Genomic DNA, 19,963 nt, shown 5'->3' on the forward strand with positions numbered 1-19,963 from the left:
CTTCCTGCACATCCCCCACTCTGAGGACATCCCCAACACCTCCACCCCGGGGAATGCGGTGGGATTCTTCCTCCGACCCTTCAATTTCTTCGATGAGGATCCATCGGTGGCCTCCAGGTCCACGGTCATTGTGAAGCCGGCAGACAAGACCTTCAGTAGGGTGACCATTGAACGTTGGACCCCGGATGTGGTTGGCCAATGTGTGTCTGACAAACCCTTCCGATATAACGGCACTTACTTCTCAGACTAATTCCCCCCGAGCTGTGAATGGATCCAACCATCATGACATTCCATGACCGACCGTCAAAGGGTCCTGGAAGGTTGGGCTGGCTCTATGATGGGAAACAATGGCGGGGCAGAAGGCTTAGAACCTCAGTCAGGTTCAATGCTCATGAGGGGGACACAGACGGCAATACTAGAAGTTTCCAAACTTTCTTTGCCCCATCCAAAGCTAAACATGATTTGCCTGGATCTGGAATATAAAGCAGTCAGTGGGGGGAAGCTTGTGACCCAATGATATCATTTACAGAAATCTCATCACATGACTCCGGGTTCGAATGAAACATTTTCTATTTCAGAACTGACTGATACTCGTGTCAATGTATCGAGGAGTTCTCTGCATTTTCTGATTTATAGAATTCAGCTCTTTAATTTCTATAGGAGCCAAATTCTGTGTGATCCTCATGGGAGGAGATAGGGGTTTGGAAGCCCCTCCCCTGGGAGGGGTCTGTTTCATCATTGGCTGATATTAGATAAATGGCTCCTCTATGGTAAGAGCTGCGGGCTGGATTGTTCTGACTATTCCCAATGTCGGGATTTGTCGGGTTGGGGTATCAGCGGATCTTTTATCAATGAAGAGGCTGAGATGAGGCAGATGATGATTTCCTATTGGTTTATGTAAGATCTGTCATGTGATTGGCTGTTACGGGTGATGACCATGACACACAATAAAATTCCGCACACAGAGATGACAAAACCAGCTGTGATATCCTAATATTTGGTTTATTATAATTTTCATTCATTTAAATAAGGTTTTTATCTTTGTACATAATATTCCTAGAAAACCTCTACATTCTGCATTCAGACACATGCTGAGGAAAATTGTGCATAGTATTGAATGTCGTACCCCAAACATCGAAAAAGACCCCTCCAGCCTATGACCGGGGGCAGGCTGAAGGGGGCGGCGCTATTTACATGTCCGACCTCCTCGGTTAGACCCAGGGAAACAGTAGGAAGGGGTAAACCCGGGGGGAAGGGTGGGGTAACACGGGGGGTAACACGAGGGGGGTAACAATGGCTTCGTATAACCTGGGAGAGGAAAGACGTTTTCTTTGGACTCTGAACTAATCGAAGGCATCTTACAGTGTTACGAAGTCTCGGCGTTCCTGTACAACGCTACTGATCTGTCATCTATGGCTGCGTCTCTGCGGGGCCAAACCAAATCCATAAAAATGGCACCAGAAACAAGGGGCAGCACGGAAGCCCTGCACCCCCCATCACCAAACAGTGGGGGTGACTGGCGGCCATTGTTATGGTGCAGTTGGGGGATTTTTCTGATTGGTTAATAGAGGAGTCCCCCGGCTGGACCACGCTCATGGATCTGGAGGGGTCACCTCTTCATGGGAAGATCTGAGTGAAGGAGATTTTAAAACATTGGATATAAATCTTTCCAAATGCTACAAGAAATGAAAATCCTGATACAAACATTGGGCAAGGCCTCAGCAGAGTGAATGTTGTGCAATAAAGGTGGAGGGGACGCCACGGGGAGGCTCCGCACATTCAGTGTGTGTTCAGGCACAATTACCCCCAAGTCTCCTTTCCATAGAGCAGCCTCGGGGTATTTACAAATAAATTATTACACAATTCTATCCGCAGAGGAAAGGAAGCAGCTGAATGTTGCACCATGGAAGCCATTAATGAATCCAGGGAAATGGAGATGAAGGGAAATCAGTCCACTCAATGGAAACTTTCAGGGTTACAAATATGAACGTTACATCAGATGAATAATTTCCAGACACATGCTGCAGAGAGGAGGACCATTGCTTTATCTGGAAGCAGCAGTCTCTCTACAGAGGTCTGACAGTCTCAGAGCCAAGCTCTGAAATCAGCAGCGCTTATGATCCTTGAAGAGTTTAGCAGGGAGTGAGAGGACCTCTGCAGAGAGATGACTGTTTCCACACACTGAACATGGGTTCGGCAGCATGCTGGCAGGGAACAGCCAGTTCTAGTCAGGCCAAGGCTGCATTTTAAGATATTATTTATAATGACGGACCAGAAATGTTCTCACTGATCAGCCGAGCTTTCTACCAATCCGGCTCCTATGGTGTCATTCTGGGGCTCTGTGCCTGACAATGGCAGCAGCAACGTTTCTGGACCCCGTGGCTTACGTCTTTATTCTTGGCTTTGTAGTGAATCCACAGATTGGGATGACAGCCCCGGAACCGGCATCTTTATAGCTTTCATATCTCTAATCTGATAGGCTGCTCACAATATCCTTCAGAATCAATCAGGATTGGACGCTATACATGTGTAAATGCAGCGTTGGGGCTCGGTGTGGACACCACGGGGGGGCAACAACCGAGAGATTTACCAGAGAACTAAGTGTCCACGTGTGTGGTAGCCGTGTCATGTAGACATGTCGTGTAGATGTGTCATGTAGCCGTGTCATGTAGCCGTGTGTCATGTAGCCGTGTCATGTAGCCGTGCGTCATGTGGCCGTGTCATGTAGCCGTGTAATGTAGCCGTGTCATGTAGCCGTGCGTCATGTGGCCCTGTGTCATGTAGCCGTGTGTCATGTGGCCGTGTCATGTAGCCGTGTCATGTAGCCGTGTGTCATGTGGCCGTGTCATGTAGCCGTGTTATGTAGACGTGTCATGTAGCTGTGTGTCACGTAGCCGTGTCATGTAGACGTATTGGTCAGTAGTATTTTTACACCCAGTAATAAAACGAATGAATCTCACATTCAAGTTTCTCCAAACCTGTTACATACACAAAGAACCAATAATGAGGACGGGGGAGGGGGATTTGTGGCACACGAGACACGTGAACATGCAGCCGAGGACAGCGGTGACCCCCGGCCCCAATCACCACGAATAATGGATTCCTATATTGGGACGCTCGGATATTCTGGACGGCCATGTGGGTCAGGAATACTTTATGGGGTAAATTGAAGATGTGACTGCACCTAGAAGGGGAAATTCTTCATCGTCACCCCCCTTCCCGGGTAAATATGGAGGGGGGGATTAGGCCAATGGTTCGGGAATATGGCGGCCATGTCTTTTGTTATCTCACACAATAAAGCCCCAACACATCGAGGATCCATCTAATTTTACTCCAATGCTAACATTCATCTGCCCCTCACACCCCCATCCTGCAACCTTCAATACCCCGGGGTGGATGTGGCAGAATGATTTGCCCCTCAACCTGTGCAGACATTAATCCAGAGATTAGAACAAAGAGCATCAAACAACGTCAGCCATGTTCAGATTATGTACAGCGCTGCGTAATATGTTGGCGCTATATAAATCCTGTAGGGCGTGCTGGGCTCACCCTAGGACCTCATTGTATGACTGATAGATTGTGTGATTATCAACCATTACTGGGCCGGCCATCTGGGAGAACCTGGACCCAGATTTACCCCCCCCCCCCCTGGGTCTTACCCCATCCTAAATACGTTTTGTTATCTATAGAATGTATTTGTGTGTCACCCTTCAGGGACCGGATACACCCTGATGGGCCCATGAAGCCTGGACCTGATGTGACACCGGAAATAGAGATCAGTGACCACCGAGCAATCCAACCTGTGAACCCCTGGACACATAAATGTCAGATTATTGGCAGAGGATCCACCATGGGTGTACAAATTGCCCGATGTAAATCATAGATCTCATGTACAGCACTACGTAATATGTTGCCGCTATATAAATCCTGGCAATTACTAATAATAATAATAATAATAATAATAATAATATTAGATCTACGTGTGGCCAGTCAGATGATTTGTTGAATGATTGGATCTGCGGATAGGGGAAGCGGAGGGGGGGGGGGGGGGGGGGGGGGGTAATTTTCTCATCTCTTGCCCTCTCCTCGTATTGGTGGTGATTGCGGCCAGGGGGCGTCTGATATCTCGCACACTAAATGATTGGACAGATGGTGGAGATCACAATGACGGCTTTGGAAGGAACATTTGTGGTGACTACATTGGTGATTGAGATATTCCACTCATATATATCGGAAGACAATTCTCATCCGTGGAGCCCCCTATAGGTGGGGTTATATATGACATTCCCAGCATTGTGTTCCTCCAATCAAGGAATAATCAGTCTTGAAGGACGGCGCTCTCTTCATGTGGGAATAGTGAATATAAGGCGATGCCATGTTGGCGCTGTGCCGCCTTATGATGATATATGATGTACTCTACCTGATTACAAATCGTCTTCACCACAATGTAATGGTAAGAGAAGAAAAGGAGTGGCGCGAGCCGCAGCCCGGATCATGCATGCCGCATACTGCCCTCCGGGGGGCGCTCAAGGCTCTGATATCATAGAAGTGTTATCAAATATCGCTCTTCCACATTTCCTCTCCGTATTATTATCACCCGCTCCATCTTTCTCCATGTCGGGTGTCTGTGCTACTGAAGATTCCTGGCATGACGGAGGACGTGGCTTGTGCCCAGAGTCTGATAGCTGCCCCGCACTCCCACCACTAACTGCCCGGGTCAGACGAGTGTCTCTGAGGGGTCCTCAAGTCCAGAGGGTCCTCCAGATTCCCGGGAAGGGACAGGCGTCGGGAGCAGGATGCCCCATCAATGTTCAGAGTATGGGGTGCCAGGGGCATTTCACACATTTTGTACTTCGCCCCCTCCTTGTCCTGGCAATCATAAACCTGAAAGAGAAAGAATGTCAGGAAATCCTCTGCAGCCGGCCACATCCATAAATGTGAAATATAAACCACTGGGATTTCAGCAGATATGACATTATTACCCTGCTTCTGTCCTGTAGATACTGAGATGGGGCAATTATCATAATCAGCTCCCCAAAGAACTCTGCTGGGTCCCTGGAGTGCAGCTGCCAGCTCTGGATTTACCCCGGAGCGCTGGCACTGCAACCCATTTGGACACAGCGCTTCTTTCCAGCACCCAGTGGGAATGATGTTTGGCCTGGTGTTCCAGCAACATAATCACTACAATTCTGCTGAACCCCATCTGGCTGCACTATTCACTCACTATTCACTCTGTGCCAGCCATGCCAGTCTCCAGCCTGTGGTGACCCAGTCTGCCCCATGACACCAATCATCTAAGGACCCCCGTGTCCCCGCACAACGTCTAATACCCTCCTGCAAAACCTCGGTGACACATGCTGAAGGTAAAACACCCAGTACAGAAAACCAGCAAAAGAAAATGCCGGGGATGCCACATTTGATCCTGCCTGTAATCTGAATTCAAGCTCTGTGCAGATGTCCGGGAAAGACAAAGGGGCTTTTATACATTTTCACACAGAATTCACACAATTAAATCCAATTTAACTGGAAAAAGATCCTGGGTGAATGTTTTGTGATGGAGATGAATCCAGGTGTAAGTGCAGGGGTGGTGGGGTCACTACCATTATCCATTATGGTTTGTGGGTGATGTTCTACCTGAGAAGAAGATGCCAGTGTTGGCTCTGCACATGGCGGGCAGCCAGACATCTGTGGGGGAGAGGAGACGGCGCTGTATGCCGGGGGCACCAGGACCATCTGCTTCTGTAGTAGCTGCATGATGGTGTTTATGTCATTCACCATGCGATTCTCTAACCTAAAGAGAAGAAGGAAAACCATGAGAGAGAGTGGGCAGCAAGGAGGCGGAGCATACAGGAAGAGGGGAGGAGTCACAGGAAATATTAGGGGAGACATGTAACTAAATAAGTGGGTGCAGGAAACACGAGGGTGGCGAGGATTCATCTGCAATAGTGCTGGAGCATGCAGTATCATGGCTGACTTACACAAGAAGGCGGGGCCTATAAGATATGTGGGAGGAGTCAGCGTGCAGTGGGAGAAGTTGGAGCTGGGTAGGGCACACATGATGGGCGAGGGGTGAGGGTTGCCTAGGCAGAGCGGGTAAAGCATGCAGAAGGAGGGGGAGTTATTTAGGGGGTGGTGAAGCAGAGTAGGTTGGCACAGTGAATGGCACATGATGGAAATGCTCTCCCACCTGTTCAGCTGTTTCTGCAGTTGGTCCAGCCGGTTCCCCAGTTCACATTTTTGCCGTCGACTTATGGAAGGCACAGGAGCGTTGAGGGTGGAGTGGGCAGGGATGGTACACCGTGGCAGCTCCTGATACTGACGACCATTTCGGTCCCCCCAAAAGCTGAAGATGTTGGACACCCCAGAAAAAGCTCCTGCAATGATGGGAGAGAGAAAAGTCTTATTATTTGTAGCACAGGTGGGGTGAACCGTGGGCACAGACTGGCAGGGACTGAGGCTTTGCCCACAGACGGGTGAATATATTTCTGTGTGTGGTCAAATCTCGCATTGCACCAGAATTTCCTGATGGTTCCTTAAAATGGCGGTGAAGCAAAGAACTTCCAAATTCACTCACCTGTAACAGCTGATAACAAACAACAAGGTGAATCTGGGGAGTTTGTGGGTCAATGCGGATATATCGGAGATTACACAGAACATTACGGGCATTGACAACGGGGAATCTTTCCAGAGCAGAACACCGCTGGCAAAGCTGCAGATCTTTGGGCCCCCATGAAAATGTTTGACATTTAGGACATATTACCATTCATCTGCCNCCCCCCCCCCCCCCCCCCCGTCCCTGTGCCAGGAATTGTTGCCTCTAAAAAGTTGTCCAGGCTGACACTGTCCTGCGGGGCAATGGAAGGGCCTAGGAAGGCAGACAATGCCAGGGAATGAGGACCCCGGCAGGGTTAGGGTATAAGGGCCCTGACCCCGGTAATGAGAGAAAGGGAAGCGCCCTGACCCCAGTAGGGTGAACAGAACCCCATACCTGACAGATGATTGCACACGTCCCCGGTACTTTGCTCTGTGTCCCCCTCCCCCGTGATGGGTACAGTGAAGTTGCTGCAAGTTGCCCGCGTTGGGGAAAGCTCCACTGTGTTTGACACCGGCGCTGGCTGTTCATCATCACTGGACGAAGAACTGGACGAGTCACTGCTGAGCTGCTCAACCCAACTCTTGTCCTCTGGTGCCAGGTTATTTCTGCTCAGACGACTTGACCTCTGACCTTTCTTGATCTCCCCGGCGTTCTCACCATCTACGGGAGGACATACAGCAAGGAATCAATAGGAAACATTCATCGGGCTCCCAATATCATCCAGCAAACAGGTGAGGGCGTTCAGCGCACCTTCCTCTGAGCTCGGTGTCAGTTCTGTTGGACTTCCTCCTGATCGCTCCTTACCTTTGTCTGTCCGTCTGCGGAAGGAAAGTTTCCGTCGTCTGAGTTTGTTGAATCCGTTATCGGAGTCGTAGCTGCTTGGAGATCCGGGGATCATATTGGTCTGCAGGGGATACAAAGGAAACAATCTCAGATCTGTGGATGTATCATTGGGCCCGGGGAACCAGCACACTTACATCTCGGAGGTTGAAGGTGATTTCCAGGCTGGACCAGAAATAATCGGAGAATTCTGGGTACATATCCAGCACCTCCAGTAGGTCCTCCCGGTGAATCTTGTGCAGGTCGCAGTAGGTCAGGGCGCGGACATCGGCGTTGGATTTCCCAGGCCGGGCATACAGATTGATGGGCTCCCCAAATATGTCGTTCTTACCTGAACAAAATGACACAAATTGGTTGGTGAAGTCAGTTGTACATGGCTACAGCCTCCGTCATCCCCTCCACTGTATACAATATATTGAAATGTATGAAAACCTCAACAATATTTTTGTGGTCCGTGAACCCATAAGTGATAAAAAAAAGCCTACTGATCCTGCCAAATGTTCAGCCAGCAGATAACTTCCTGTGCTCCAGGTATACACTTTACAGATGTGGCCATAAACTACAGAACACCGTCCATGCTATGGGGATGAGAGGGAGAGGTTCCTGGTCATATTCTAGGGTGACAACACTACTGCTTCAGTCAGTCAGTGAATGTTGTCACCCTGGAAGTGTCTCACTGGAAGGGTTTAGATTGCAATATAGAATTCATTATATGAAGGACTGGTGTCCTCTCCAGGAAGAAAGAAATGTGTCACCGGCACTCTGATAATGTAGAGTGGAACTTCCATTCAGCAGCAATATTTCATGGCTGAGCTGGGCCCCCTGATGGAGCGCTCCTATCCCTGTCACTGCAGCACCCAATACTTAGGGTCCAGGACTGTATGGGGGGGGGGGGGGGGGGGGGGGGGTACAGGACCTTCTATTCTGGAAATCAAAATGGCTTCATTACCCAATATGGCGACCACCACATCACCACGCAGGATTTCGATGGATCCACGGGACAGGAAGTAGAGAGCGGTGAGCACATCCCCTGCGTGCACCAGCGTGTCACCCGGAGGAGCGTGCGTGGTTTTGAATTTCATGGCCAGTGCCCGCAGACACCCTTTGGTTGCCCCCTTGAAGGGTTTACAGTTCTGCAGCAGACTGCGATTGAGGTGAAGACAGATATCAGCCTGAAGACATTCTGGGAAGCCTTTTAACACCTGAAGGGAGATGGAGGAGAAGCCGGGTGAATCTGGGAGATAATGAGAGGGGAATGAGAGGGAAATACTCAGCAGAGGAAAGATACTACAGGACAGGATGGAAACCAAGGAGGGGTAACAATGGGAAGACAGAGGGGAGAACACAGGCAGAGGGGACAGCAGAGTGAGGAGGACAGGACTACAGAGCGAGGGCACATAGGGGAGAAGAGCCGGAGAGGATGGGGGTGGAGAGGGCAGTACTATGGTGAGATGGCTATAGACGCAGAGAATGGTGGAGGATGTGGAGACATCTTTGGAAGAGACCAAACAATTGTTGCCAGGAGTTGTCAGAGAACTTTGGACTCACCGCGTTCATATCGATGCCATTGGTGTATGACCAAGCGTGCTGGAAATATTCCTCCAGGCGCTGGCGTAGGGGGTTGGGAATTTGGTGGAATCGGATAAATTCACGGACCCGCAGCATCTGTGTGTGATACCTGGCAGTGCCGGAATACAGACGCTGGATGATGGCAGACACATTCCCAAATATACTGGCGTACATTAATGCTGGAGAGAAGGGAAAACAAGATTACATTCACCCTACTATACATTCTATGTGAATCTTTTACATAAACCTCTATCTGTGATGTTGCCTCATTGCCTGTGCTGGTGATAATGGGGGGACAGGAATAAGGCTACAGGGTGACACAGACATTCCTTATTTCAGATCATTTTATAAGATGAAGTTTTGGGCTCTTTGTTGGGCTGATCTCACACTGACAAACATTTCTGAGTGACAGAACCTCAGGAAATACAGATGCCAGGGAAATACCGCGGTTGCTCCTCCTCGTATCCTCTAGATGGCAGTGTAACACAGCAATTCCCTATTGAACTCTCCTGCCACTCTCAGAGCTTCATATAACCTCAATGACAAGCATGCAGCCAGTGAGGTCTTGTCATGCATGCTTGTGCCGTGCTAATGAGTGATCATTCCTATGGTAATTAAACATTAAAAGATGGTGAGACCAAACCTAACTCTAATGCTATTCATTTCCTATTGTGTGATCCTTCCCCCACCTCTTAGATTGTAAGCTCTTCGGTTCCTCTCCTCCTCCTGTGTCACTGCCTGTATCTGTCTGTCATTTGCAACCCCTATTTATTGTACAGCGCTGCAGAATATGTTAGTGCTATATAAATCCTGTACTTCTTTATAGGTACACTCAGGGTCCATTCACATATATGCACTGCAACGGCTTACTATGGGCTGTTAGGGTGGGCAGTGAATAAATGGTGAATGGGATGCCTAACGCTCTATGGTACAGGTTAATGTCTCCCACAGGTGCTGCGATTCCTCTGTTAGTACGGGACACAGCGGTGATATTGGGGGTCAGCGGAGGGCCCATGGGCAGAGTAATGTGAAAGGTACCAAGCCTCTGTGATTCTGATTTGATATTTTTAGAGCAGACACATGTGTCAGGAAAGTGATGTGAGGACTGTCAGTGCTGCTGATCCCCCCAATATTAGGGGTGAATAAATCTGCATAGAATGGAGCTACTTACATCCGATTAGCATGACGCAGATGGAGAAGATCTTCTCGGAGTTGGTGTTGGGGGAAACGTTCCCGAAGCCCACGCTGGTCAGGCTGCTGAAGGTGAAGTACAGGGCCGTGACGTATTTGTCGTTGATGCTCGGGCCGGATTTGGCGTTGCTGTTGTTGTACGGTTTCATGATCTGAGTGCCCAATGAATAAAGCCAACCGATTGATCGATATTCCTGGTCGTAATGTTCCATGTGACCAATGGCATACCAGATGCAAGCCAGCCAATGAGCAATGAGGGCGAAGGTGCACATGAGAAGGAAGAGGACGGCGGCGCCATACTCCGAGTATCGGTCTAATTTACGGGCCACTCGCACCAATCGCAGGAGGCGGGCCGTCTTTAACAAGCCAATCAGTGTGGTCGTCTGGAGAAACACAAAATGAGCCTCAGAATCCAAAAACACAGAACAGGAGACGAGACAAACACATCAAGTCACACAAACACCACGGGCGGCCATATTGTCACCGGGTTGTCCTATACACACCTACCGCCCTCCGTGTCATAGGTAGGTATCAGATATTTATAGGGAAGACGATGGGAGCCGATTACTGACGTAGACGAGTGATATAGAGAATACGAAGAACATTCACAGATTTCTATCCCTGCCGGACAGTGAATGCTGGGAAGATAATGCCGGTGGTGTTCTTTAATTAAAGTTCAGACAGGAAGTCAGCTGTGCTCAGCAAAATATTTCCCCCCAGGAATGAAACTTCAGTTTTATGTTTATATTACTTCTGCAACTCCCCCTGTAAATGATTTTATATCCCTTCCATAGGAAACACATCTCTGGGTATAAGAATCATACCCGGTTATTAATTACAATACAGGGGCAGCGCAGATCACCCCGGGGTGCCAAGCCCTTTCATTTATAACATTAAACACAGAATTTAGGAGGAACTTTGCGCTGTTTATACACATCGTTCTGCTGATACTCCTCTCATCAACCCCATTTATATTGATGCACCAAAATATAATCTGCGTCATTTCCCACAGATAACACCAGGGGGAGCTATCAGTCCGGATGGGTATCCCAGCATGCCCTGCCCATTGAATGCCCCCCCTGATATGACAATGTGGGGTAATGATGAGTAACATTGTATATCATTGTGACAGATACATTGTACCAACAAACAATCCATGGAACCACCCTGAACATTTATTTACCTCTTTTCTGTTCTTTGCATTTTCTTCCATCCTCTTCCTTAACTTGAAAGAAAGAAATTTTTCATTCAATCTCTGACTGGTGAGCGTCCTAAATGACAGTCCTGCCCTCCAAGCCGGCATCTAAAGGGTAACAGATCGCCCCCCCAGCCTCACTCTCTGACCAATGGGCATCTAAAAGGTAACAGATCGCCCCCCAAGCCCCACTCTATGGCCAGGGGGCATCTAAGGAGTAACAGATCGCCCCCAGCCTCACTCCCTGACCAGCGGGCATCTAAAGGGTAACAGATCGCCCCCCAAGCCCCACTCTATGGCCAGGGGGCATCTAAGGGGTAACGGATCCCCCCCCCCAGCCTCACTCCCTGACCAGCGGGAATCTAAAGGGTAACAGATCGCCCCCCTAGCCTCACTCTCTGACCAATGGGCATCAAAAGGGTAACAGATCGTCCCCCCAGCCTCACTCTCTGACCAATGGGCATCAAAAGGGTAACAAATCGCCCCCCCAGCCTCACTCTCTGACCAGCGGGCATCCTTAGCAATAAGCCTCCCAACCCCAATCTATATAAATAAAATTTGCTATTTTTGTCCTTTATTGTGTAATAGACCATCTACAGCCTCCTCCAACCTTCATCTATAAGACGCCCCCTACAGCCACTCACATGTACTGCATTATGCTCATAGTGACTCGGGCTGAGCACAGACTGAAATATTTACATTTCACAAATTAAAAAGTTGGATAGGAGAAGCAGAAGCCATTAAAAGTGAAATGCCGGGGCCGGCACGAGGAGCCCACAGAGAAGCCAACAGGGGGCGATGGTCTGATCAGACACTCAGGACACCAACATGCATCGGCAGTAGGCACAGCTGGCAATCACAGCAGACGACAGCTGAGCGAGGAGTGATGACGAATGACCAATCACATGGCTGAGCGAGAAAAGACGACTGATAGGATGCAAGCAATCCGCAATGTGAAGGAGATCTGCACAGAATGACCGAAAATCGGTTCTCCTTTCTCCGGTGAAAAGTGACAGAACGAGACGCCGAAAAATAGAGGAACAGAGAACGACCCACACAGGGGCAAGAAGAAAGAAAGGCAGACAAGTCCGGGGTGTCAGATGTCCATCATTCATCCAACTTCACCAAACTTCATCACTATTCATCATTCACTAATAACATTTACTGTACCTGTAACATCTGACCCCGCCCATGTCTCACCTGTCACTAAATATGTAACATCTGACCCCGCCCACGTCTCTCCTGTCACTAAATATGTAACATCTGACCACACCCACTTTTCACCTGTCACTATATATGTAACACCTAACCACACCTACGTCTCACCTATTACTGTACCTGTAACATCTGGTCACACCCACTTCTTACTAGTCACTAGTTATGTAACATCTGGCCACACCTACTTCTCACCTGTCACTAAATATGTAACACCTAACTGCACCCACCTGTACCTGTAACAGGCCATGCCCACTTTTCACTTGCCACTATATATATAACATCTGGCCACACACTTCTCACCTCTCACTAAATATGTGGACACACCCACTTTTCACCTGTCACTAAATATGTAACATCAGGCCACACTCCCTTCTCACCTGTTACTGTACCTATATCATCTGGTTACACCCCCTTATCACATGTCACTGTATATGTAACATCTGAACACACCCTCATCTAACCTGTCACTATACCTGTATCATCTGATTACAACCCTTTCTCACCTGTTACTGTGAATGTAACATTTGGCTACGCCTACTTCTCACCTGTCTCCATACCTGTAACATCTGGTCACACCCCTTTCTCACCTGCCACTGTACTTGTAACATCAGGACACTCTCCCTTCTCAACTGTCACTATATATTTAACATCTGGCCACACACTTCTCACCTGTCAGTAAATATGTAACATCTAACCACACCCACTTCTCACCTGTCACTAAATATGTTACATTTGGACACACCCACTTCTCACCTCCCATTGTATCTGTAACATCAGGCCAAACCTTCTCCTTACCTGTTACTGTACCTGTATCATCTGGATACACCTCCTACTTACCTTTCACTATATATGTAACACCTAACCACACTCATGTCTCATCTATTAATGTACCTGTAACATCTGGCTACACCCACTTCTCACATGTCACAATACCTGTAACATCTAACCACACCCCTTTCTCACCTGTCACTGTACCTGTATGACTAGGGTTAAACCCTTTTTTTACTTGTCATTTTTTCTGTATCAGCTGTCCACACCTCCTTCTCACTACCTGTTTCAAATGGCCACACCCACTGCCTACCTATCACTGTATATGTAACATCAGTACACACATGCAATCATCTGTCACTGTACCTGTATCATCTGACCACACCCTCCTCACCTTTTAGTGTACTGTCACCTGGCCACACCCTCTTCTTACTTGCCACTACACCTGTATAATTTGGCCACACCCCCTTCTGACCTGTCACTGTACCTGTCTTCTGGCCACACCCTCTGCTCACTGGCACCTATACCTGTATCATTTGGCTACACCCCTTCTGACCTGTTACTGTACCTTTAATATCTAATCACACCTCCTTATACATTTCATGGTATCTTGTCATACCTTTCCTCATTTATCACTGTATTGTTTGACAACACCCCTCACTCATCTCTCTGTCTCTGTACTGTTAGATCTAGCCAAACCCCTTTATCTCTCATTGTACCTGTAACATTTGATCCTTTACCCTGGCATTGTACCTCTAATATCTGATCACATTCCTTACCACCTGTTCCCTAATAAATTTGTCTGAGTCCCTGTAATTTCTGACCATACCCCTCTCACCTTGTATTGTACTTATATTGTCTCTACACACCAGGCACAATACCTATAATACCTGACCATACCCCTCTCACCTGTCATTGTACCTGTAATACCTGACTATACCCATCTCACCTGTCATTGTACCTGTAATACCTGACCATACTTGTCTCACCTGTCATTGTACCTGTAATACCTGACCATACCCCTCTCACCTGGCACTGTACCTGTAATACCTGACCATACCCTTCTCACCTGTCATTGTGACCATACCCCTCTCACCTGGCACTGTACCTGTAATACCTGACCATACCCTTCTCACCTGTCATTGTACCTGTAATACCTGACCATACCCCTCTTACCTGGCACTGTACCTGTAATACCCGACCATACCCCTCTCACCTGTCATTCTACCTGTAATACCTGACCATACCCCTCTCACCTGTCATTGTACGTGTAATACCTGACCATACCCCTCTCACCTGTCATTGTACCTGTAATACCCGACCATACCCCTCTCACCTGTCATCGTACCCGTAATACCTGACCATACCCCTCTTACCTGTCACTGTACCTGTAATACCTGACCATAGCCCTCTCACCTGTCACTGTACCTGTAATACCTGACCATACCCCTCTCACCTGTCACTGTACCTGTAATACCTGACCATAACCCGCTCACCTGTAATACCTGACCATACCCCTCTCACCTGGCACTGTACCTGTAATACCTGACCATACCCCTCTCACCTGTCATTGTACTTGTAATACCTGACCATACCCCTCTCACCTGTCATTGTATCTGTAAAACCTGACTATACCCCTCTCACCTGTCACTGTACCTGTAATACCTGACCAAACTCCTCTCACCTGTCATTGTATCTGTAATACCTGACCATACCCCTCTTACCTGTCACTGTACCTGTAATACCTGACCATACCCCTCTCACCTGTCATTGTACCTGTAATACCTGACCATACCCCTCTCACCTGTCATTGTATCTGTAATACTTGACCATACCCCTCTCACCTGTCATTGTACTTGTAATACCTGTCCATACCCCTCTCACCTGTCATTGTACCTGTAATACCTGACCATACCCCTCTTAACTCTCCCCTAGCAGTCTGGGACCCCAAATCTTTTCCAATATGCAAATTTCCTAATGATTTCAGAGCTATTGGCTAATTAGGGTGGCAGGAAATGACAGCATGAAATTTGCATATTACAGCAGCCCAGGTTCTGGGGGGTCGTAGTGTGATTGGTTCTGAATTGGGGTCTTAGATATTTCCATTTAATATAACCCAGACAGGTGACATTCCTGTAACACCTCAAACACAGGAAATATTCCTTCTATACAGAGATGGCATACAATGCATTCCAAGCAGGGGGATCACCTCGTGTTCTGTGTCAGACATTTCATATTTGTATGGCAGCAGAAAGCCGGTGGTGCACGTGGACAGCCAGAAAGAGCCACACGTGGTGCTTACCTCCTCCGTCCCAGAGCCGAAGATCAGCAGGTCAAAGGGTATGGCGGCCACCATGTCAATGAGGAACCAGCCCTTAAAGTAATGGATGGCGATCTTGCCCGGGTGGCTGACCACTTCCTCGTTGGAGTTGACGTAAGTGGTGCGGAAGTTAATGAGAATGTCGATAATGAACATGATGTCCACGATTAGGTCCACCACGCTCAGCGGGTTGCAGGAATATCCTCCGCAGTTCTCATTGGCCGTCTCTTCCTGGTCATTGAGGAGGAAGGCCGCCGAGTACGGGGTGAAGATGGCCGTGTAGATGACCAGCAGGAGGATCAGCCAGTCCCAGACGGCCTTAAAGGGGCTGTAATGGAGGATGGTCCATTTGTGGATACGAGGAGCTTGCAGCTTGTATTCGGGCAGAACGTCCGCTCCCAGTGACAGGACCTGCGGGAGAAGAATGGAGCAGAATGTTTAAAAACACTTTATATATCCAGGTGACAGAATGCCGCACCTTTCACATAAATACCGGGGATACAAAATGTCATCCTAACACTACCCTTCCCCCAATGCTGGGCCCTGGGACTTATGGCCCCCCTGGTGCACAACGTCTCCCCCCAGCAATCCAGGAAAGCCCCATATTCCTGATACACCGGGAGAAGGTAATGGATGGAGAGGGAGGAGGAGAGCTGACAGTGGGAGCCATCATAGTGCTGCAGATCTCTCGGTCTCCTAAAGACGCTGGGCTGTGACAAATATCCACACAGCAGACCAATCAACTCACACAATGATCAAATTCCCAAACCACAGAAATCCCAAATTTCCAATCTGAAATGTCAAACAAAAGACGGAAGCGGCCCAATCATTGGACGAGCCTTTGCTCATTTGGGTCCAAATTCCTAAAATGACCAATTTGGCTCAGCACCCCCATTCCATCCAATCACCGGAATAATAGGAACCTCTGATTGGCTGGAAGATTCCTAGCAATGATACAATATAGATTGTATGAAATGGGGTGAATGGTGGTAGGGCAGACTGCTATGGCGGGGGGGGGGGGGGGGGAGGGGGGGTATGGCGGGGGGGGGGGGGGGGGTGAATCTGCAGCCCCCCACATTCCTGTACTATACTGCACAGAAGGGTCGGTGTCACAAGTAGGTGAGGGGATGATGGGGGGTCCCCCCAAAATGGGGCCCTTCTCATGAATGCGAGGTGTGGGCATGCCAAGAAGGGGGGGGTCCGTGTATGTGGGGGAACTCCGGCGACGATTCTTCCTTACTATACAGAGTTAATGAATTGCAGTCATCCAGCGATGGCTCGGCAGGGGGTTTTTTTTCTGCTTCTTCCAGCAGTAATGGGAAATATTCTCCGCTCCTTCCTCCTCCTAATTTATTGTTTCATTATTTTTTCGCACATAAACTCCCTCCTGCCCTATTTGAGGCTTCCCGCCATCGCTGCTCTCTGCCACCTGCCCCAGACAACACGTGGCACAGAGACAAAGCAATGGGGGGGGGGGGGGGGCGACTCTACAAATCACATTGTGTGATCCAAACCCTCTTAAAGGGCCACTCCGCAGAAATGTATGAAGAGAATAAAGAAATGATTCCAACAGCAAATTTTGGAGTCATTTTTGCAATCGCAATGATAAGGCAGTGCCTGGGGGCCCCTACAAATGTCCATTATGGGCTTTGTTACCTCCAGGGTATTGTAATGGACTATAATGAGCGGGGAGAGGACAATGGTTACAGTAGGTACAATAGGTACAATAGGTACAATAGGTAGGTGGATATAAATAGTTTTGCTTATCTGGCCGGTTCAGCGTTTGGCTCGGTGAGCGGTGGTGCGGCAGCCATTATAGCTCCGTCATTGTACCAATGTTACCTGCACTCCACCTCCTCATGTATTTCTGGAAGAAGTGCGCCCCGCAGGTGGAATTGTCACCTTCCCAGGGCTCACAGGGTCTCATTAATGACAAAATATCACAGAGCACAAACCCAGATATACCACAGACTATAGGGGGCCCGGGGCAACAGCGGGGTAAAACTGTCAGCTGTGTGTTACAGCACAAAATCATTCTCTAGAAACTGGACCCAGAGTGCGGCTTTAAAACATTTCATATTTTGCCTGTTTCCCCCAATCTACCCAGTTTTATCATGGCCTCCCCTGCTGGGCGGTGTGAATGCAGCAATTTCCCCGCTCTCTACAAATGACCCCAAAATATCCTGACCCCTCCCTATAGCTTTTCATTCTGCTGACAGGTCCTCTTGATTTGGCTCGGACCAACGATGGAAGGACGGACAGGAAGGACGGACATGCAGCACTAAGGAGTTACGGCTGTGAGAAGCTGCAAACGAGCTGTTTAAAGAAGAACTCCTCTCACCTCCCATTTCCAGCAGCTCCCTCATATATGTAAAAGGTTTGGTGGACATTTATTAGGATCAGAGGAACCTCCACATAGGCTTCATAGACCTACCTCATGTCCTACAGGTGACTATCAGAGGAAGTGACCCCATCTCACCCCTCACTATCAGAGGAAGTAACCCCATCCCACCCCTCACTATCAGAGGAAGTGATCCCATCCCACCCCTCACCATCAGAGGAAGTGATCCCATCCCACCCCTCACCATCAGAGGATCAAACCTCACCCCCCCTAACTATCAGAGGATCGGACCCCATCCCACCCTTCACCATCCAAGGATCCGACCCCATCCCACCATTCACTATCAGAGGGTCCAAACCCATCCTCCCCCACCCTTCACCATCCGAGGATCTGATCCCATCCCACCCCTCACTATCAGGGGATCAGGTCCCGGATTTTACCTCCCTTCAGTGGATCACCTTCACCCCCACTAAAAGCATAATTTGAATTTTCAGGGAGTAATCAGGAACACACAGCTACAGAGGTGTGATGGGGATCTTGACCTGAATACCAACCCCTACCATCATAGATAAAGTAAAATAGATTTGGAGAATTACACCCAGCAGATACACCTTGGCGGTGTTGGGGTTCTAAATAAAGCCAAATGTCCATCTTGTGTCAGATGTGAGGAAACCAGAGAGCAGAGTTTATTTGATGTTTGTTCTGACCAAGGAATGGCGGCACCTGATTGGCCATTGTGGATATAACTCATTATTTTATTCCCATTTACTTTTCTCCAGTTTTAGTGAATCCCCTTGGCGAGCACATTGGTGGGGGCGAGATGTCTGCACACCGACTGGCACACAGCCCCACCCCCCCACGTGCCATATCTGTGTTTATGTTCTGTGGGTAATTAATGAAGTGATAATTATCAGACACATATGTGCGCTAAGCTGCCGCTGGTGCTATCCCAGGACTGGCGCTCCTAATGATGGCCGAGAGCTGGAAAATTCCTCAGGACTCTGCGCACCACCACACCAGATTTTCTGAGCGTCTGCTGCGACCCCTGCAAGCTGCTAACATGTGGACTTTATAAAGGGGCCCCTGCTAAACACTCGTAGGTGCCGAATGTTTTACACCATCATTTCTCTTCTATTATATCTCACTTTAATAGTGACATTGGGTCTGTACCCCTGCTGGGCCCATTATGAGGGGCTCCCCCCATCCCTGTACTGAGTCCCTGGGTCTGTACCCCTGCTGTGCCCATTATGAGGGGCTCCCACCATTCCTGTACTGGGCCCCTGGGTCTGTACCCCTGCTGTGCCCATTATGAGGGGCTCCCACCATCCCTGTGCTGAATTCCCGGGTCTGTACCCCTACTGTGCCCACTATGGGGGGCTCCCACCATCCCTGTGCTGAATTCCCGGATCTGTACCCCTGATATGACAGCTCCCATTATCCCTGTGCTAAGTCCCTGGTCTGTACCCCTGCTGTGCCCACTATGAGGGGTTCCCACCATCCCTGTGCCCGGTCTGTACCCCTGATATGACAGCTCCCATTACCCCTGTGCTGAGGAATAGGGTACAGGAAGTTGGCAGTTGTTCGGTGATGTGTCAGCTGGCTGAGCGTCATGTTTCCGTCTTACAAGAGGTCAGCACTGCCAATAATAACTCTGACACACAAAAGGAAATCAGGGATCCTCTGACCTCCAAATTGTTGTGAAAGGGAATTGAAATATTTCACAGACTTTGAAGTGTAATTATTGGTGGTGACATTGTGATTGGTAAGGGAGAGGGTAAGGGATCTCTGTGGGTGATGAGTTCCCCAGGCCATGGAATGGCCGCCCCCTCCTCTGTCATCGGACGGGCTCAGAATAGAACCCAACAGCCCAATGACTTAATCCAGGAATAATTTGATGGATGACCGGCCCAAAACACCACAGAACTC

General features: G+C 48.8%; 1 protein-coding gene and 1 pseudogene across 3 annotated transcripts in view; one reads left to right on the forward strand and one right to left on the reverse strand.

Annotated features, from left to right (window-relative positions):
- LOC140331814 (diamine oxidase [copper-containing]-like) overlaps nt 1-976 on the forward strand; it is a 6,147-nt pseudogene extending 5,171 nt beyond the window's left edge.
- A 7-nt stretch (nt 977-983) lies between these two features.
- The window catches only part of KCNH2 (potassium voltage-gated channel subfamily H member 2), a 72,347-nt gene continuing 53,367 nt past the window's right edge, over nt 984-19,963 (reverse strand). The window contains exons 6-16 of one of the 3 annotated variants that reach the window (XM_072413076.1): nt 15,679-16,107; nt 11,379-11,420; nt 10,176-10,578; nt 8,984-9,183; nt 8,385-8,637; nt 7,573-7,766; nt 7,346-7,499; nt 6,989-7,255; nt 6,188-6,374; nt 5,635-5,791; nt 984-4,884 (exon numbers count right to left, since the gene is read on the reverse strand). In XM_072413076.1, coding sequence (XP_072269177.1) covers nt 4,705-4,884; nt 5,635-5,791; nt 6,188-6,374; nt 6,989-7,255; nt 7,346-7,499; nt 7,573-7,766; nt 8,385-8,637; nt 8,984-9,183; nt 10,176-10,578; nt 11,379-11,420; nt 15,679-16,107 — 2,466 coding nt within the window. In that variant the 3' untranslated portion in view covers nt 984-4,704. The remainder of the gene's footprint in view (nt 4,885-5,634; nt 5,792-6,187; nt 6,375-6,988; nt 7,256-7,345; nt 7,500-7,572; nt 7,767-8,384; nt 8,638-8,983; nt 9,184-10,175; nt 10,579-11,378; nt 11,421-15,678; nt 16,108-19,963) is intronic. The other 2 variants (XM_072413078.1, XM_072413077.1) reach the window with 2 other exon arrangements.

This window comes from Pyxicephalus adspersus, chromosome 5 (genome assembly GCF_032062135.1).
Source record: "Pyxicephalus adspersus chromosome 5, UCB_Pads_2.0, whole genome shotgun sequence".
Classification (NCBI taxonomy): Eukaryota; Metazoa; Chordata; class Amphibia; order Anura; family Pyxicephalidae; genus Pyxicephalus; species Pyxicephalus adspersus.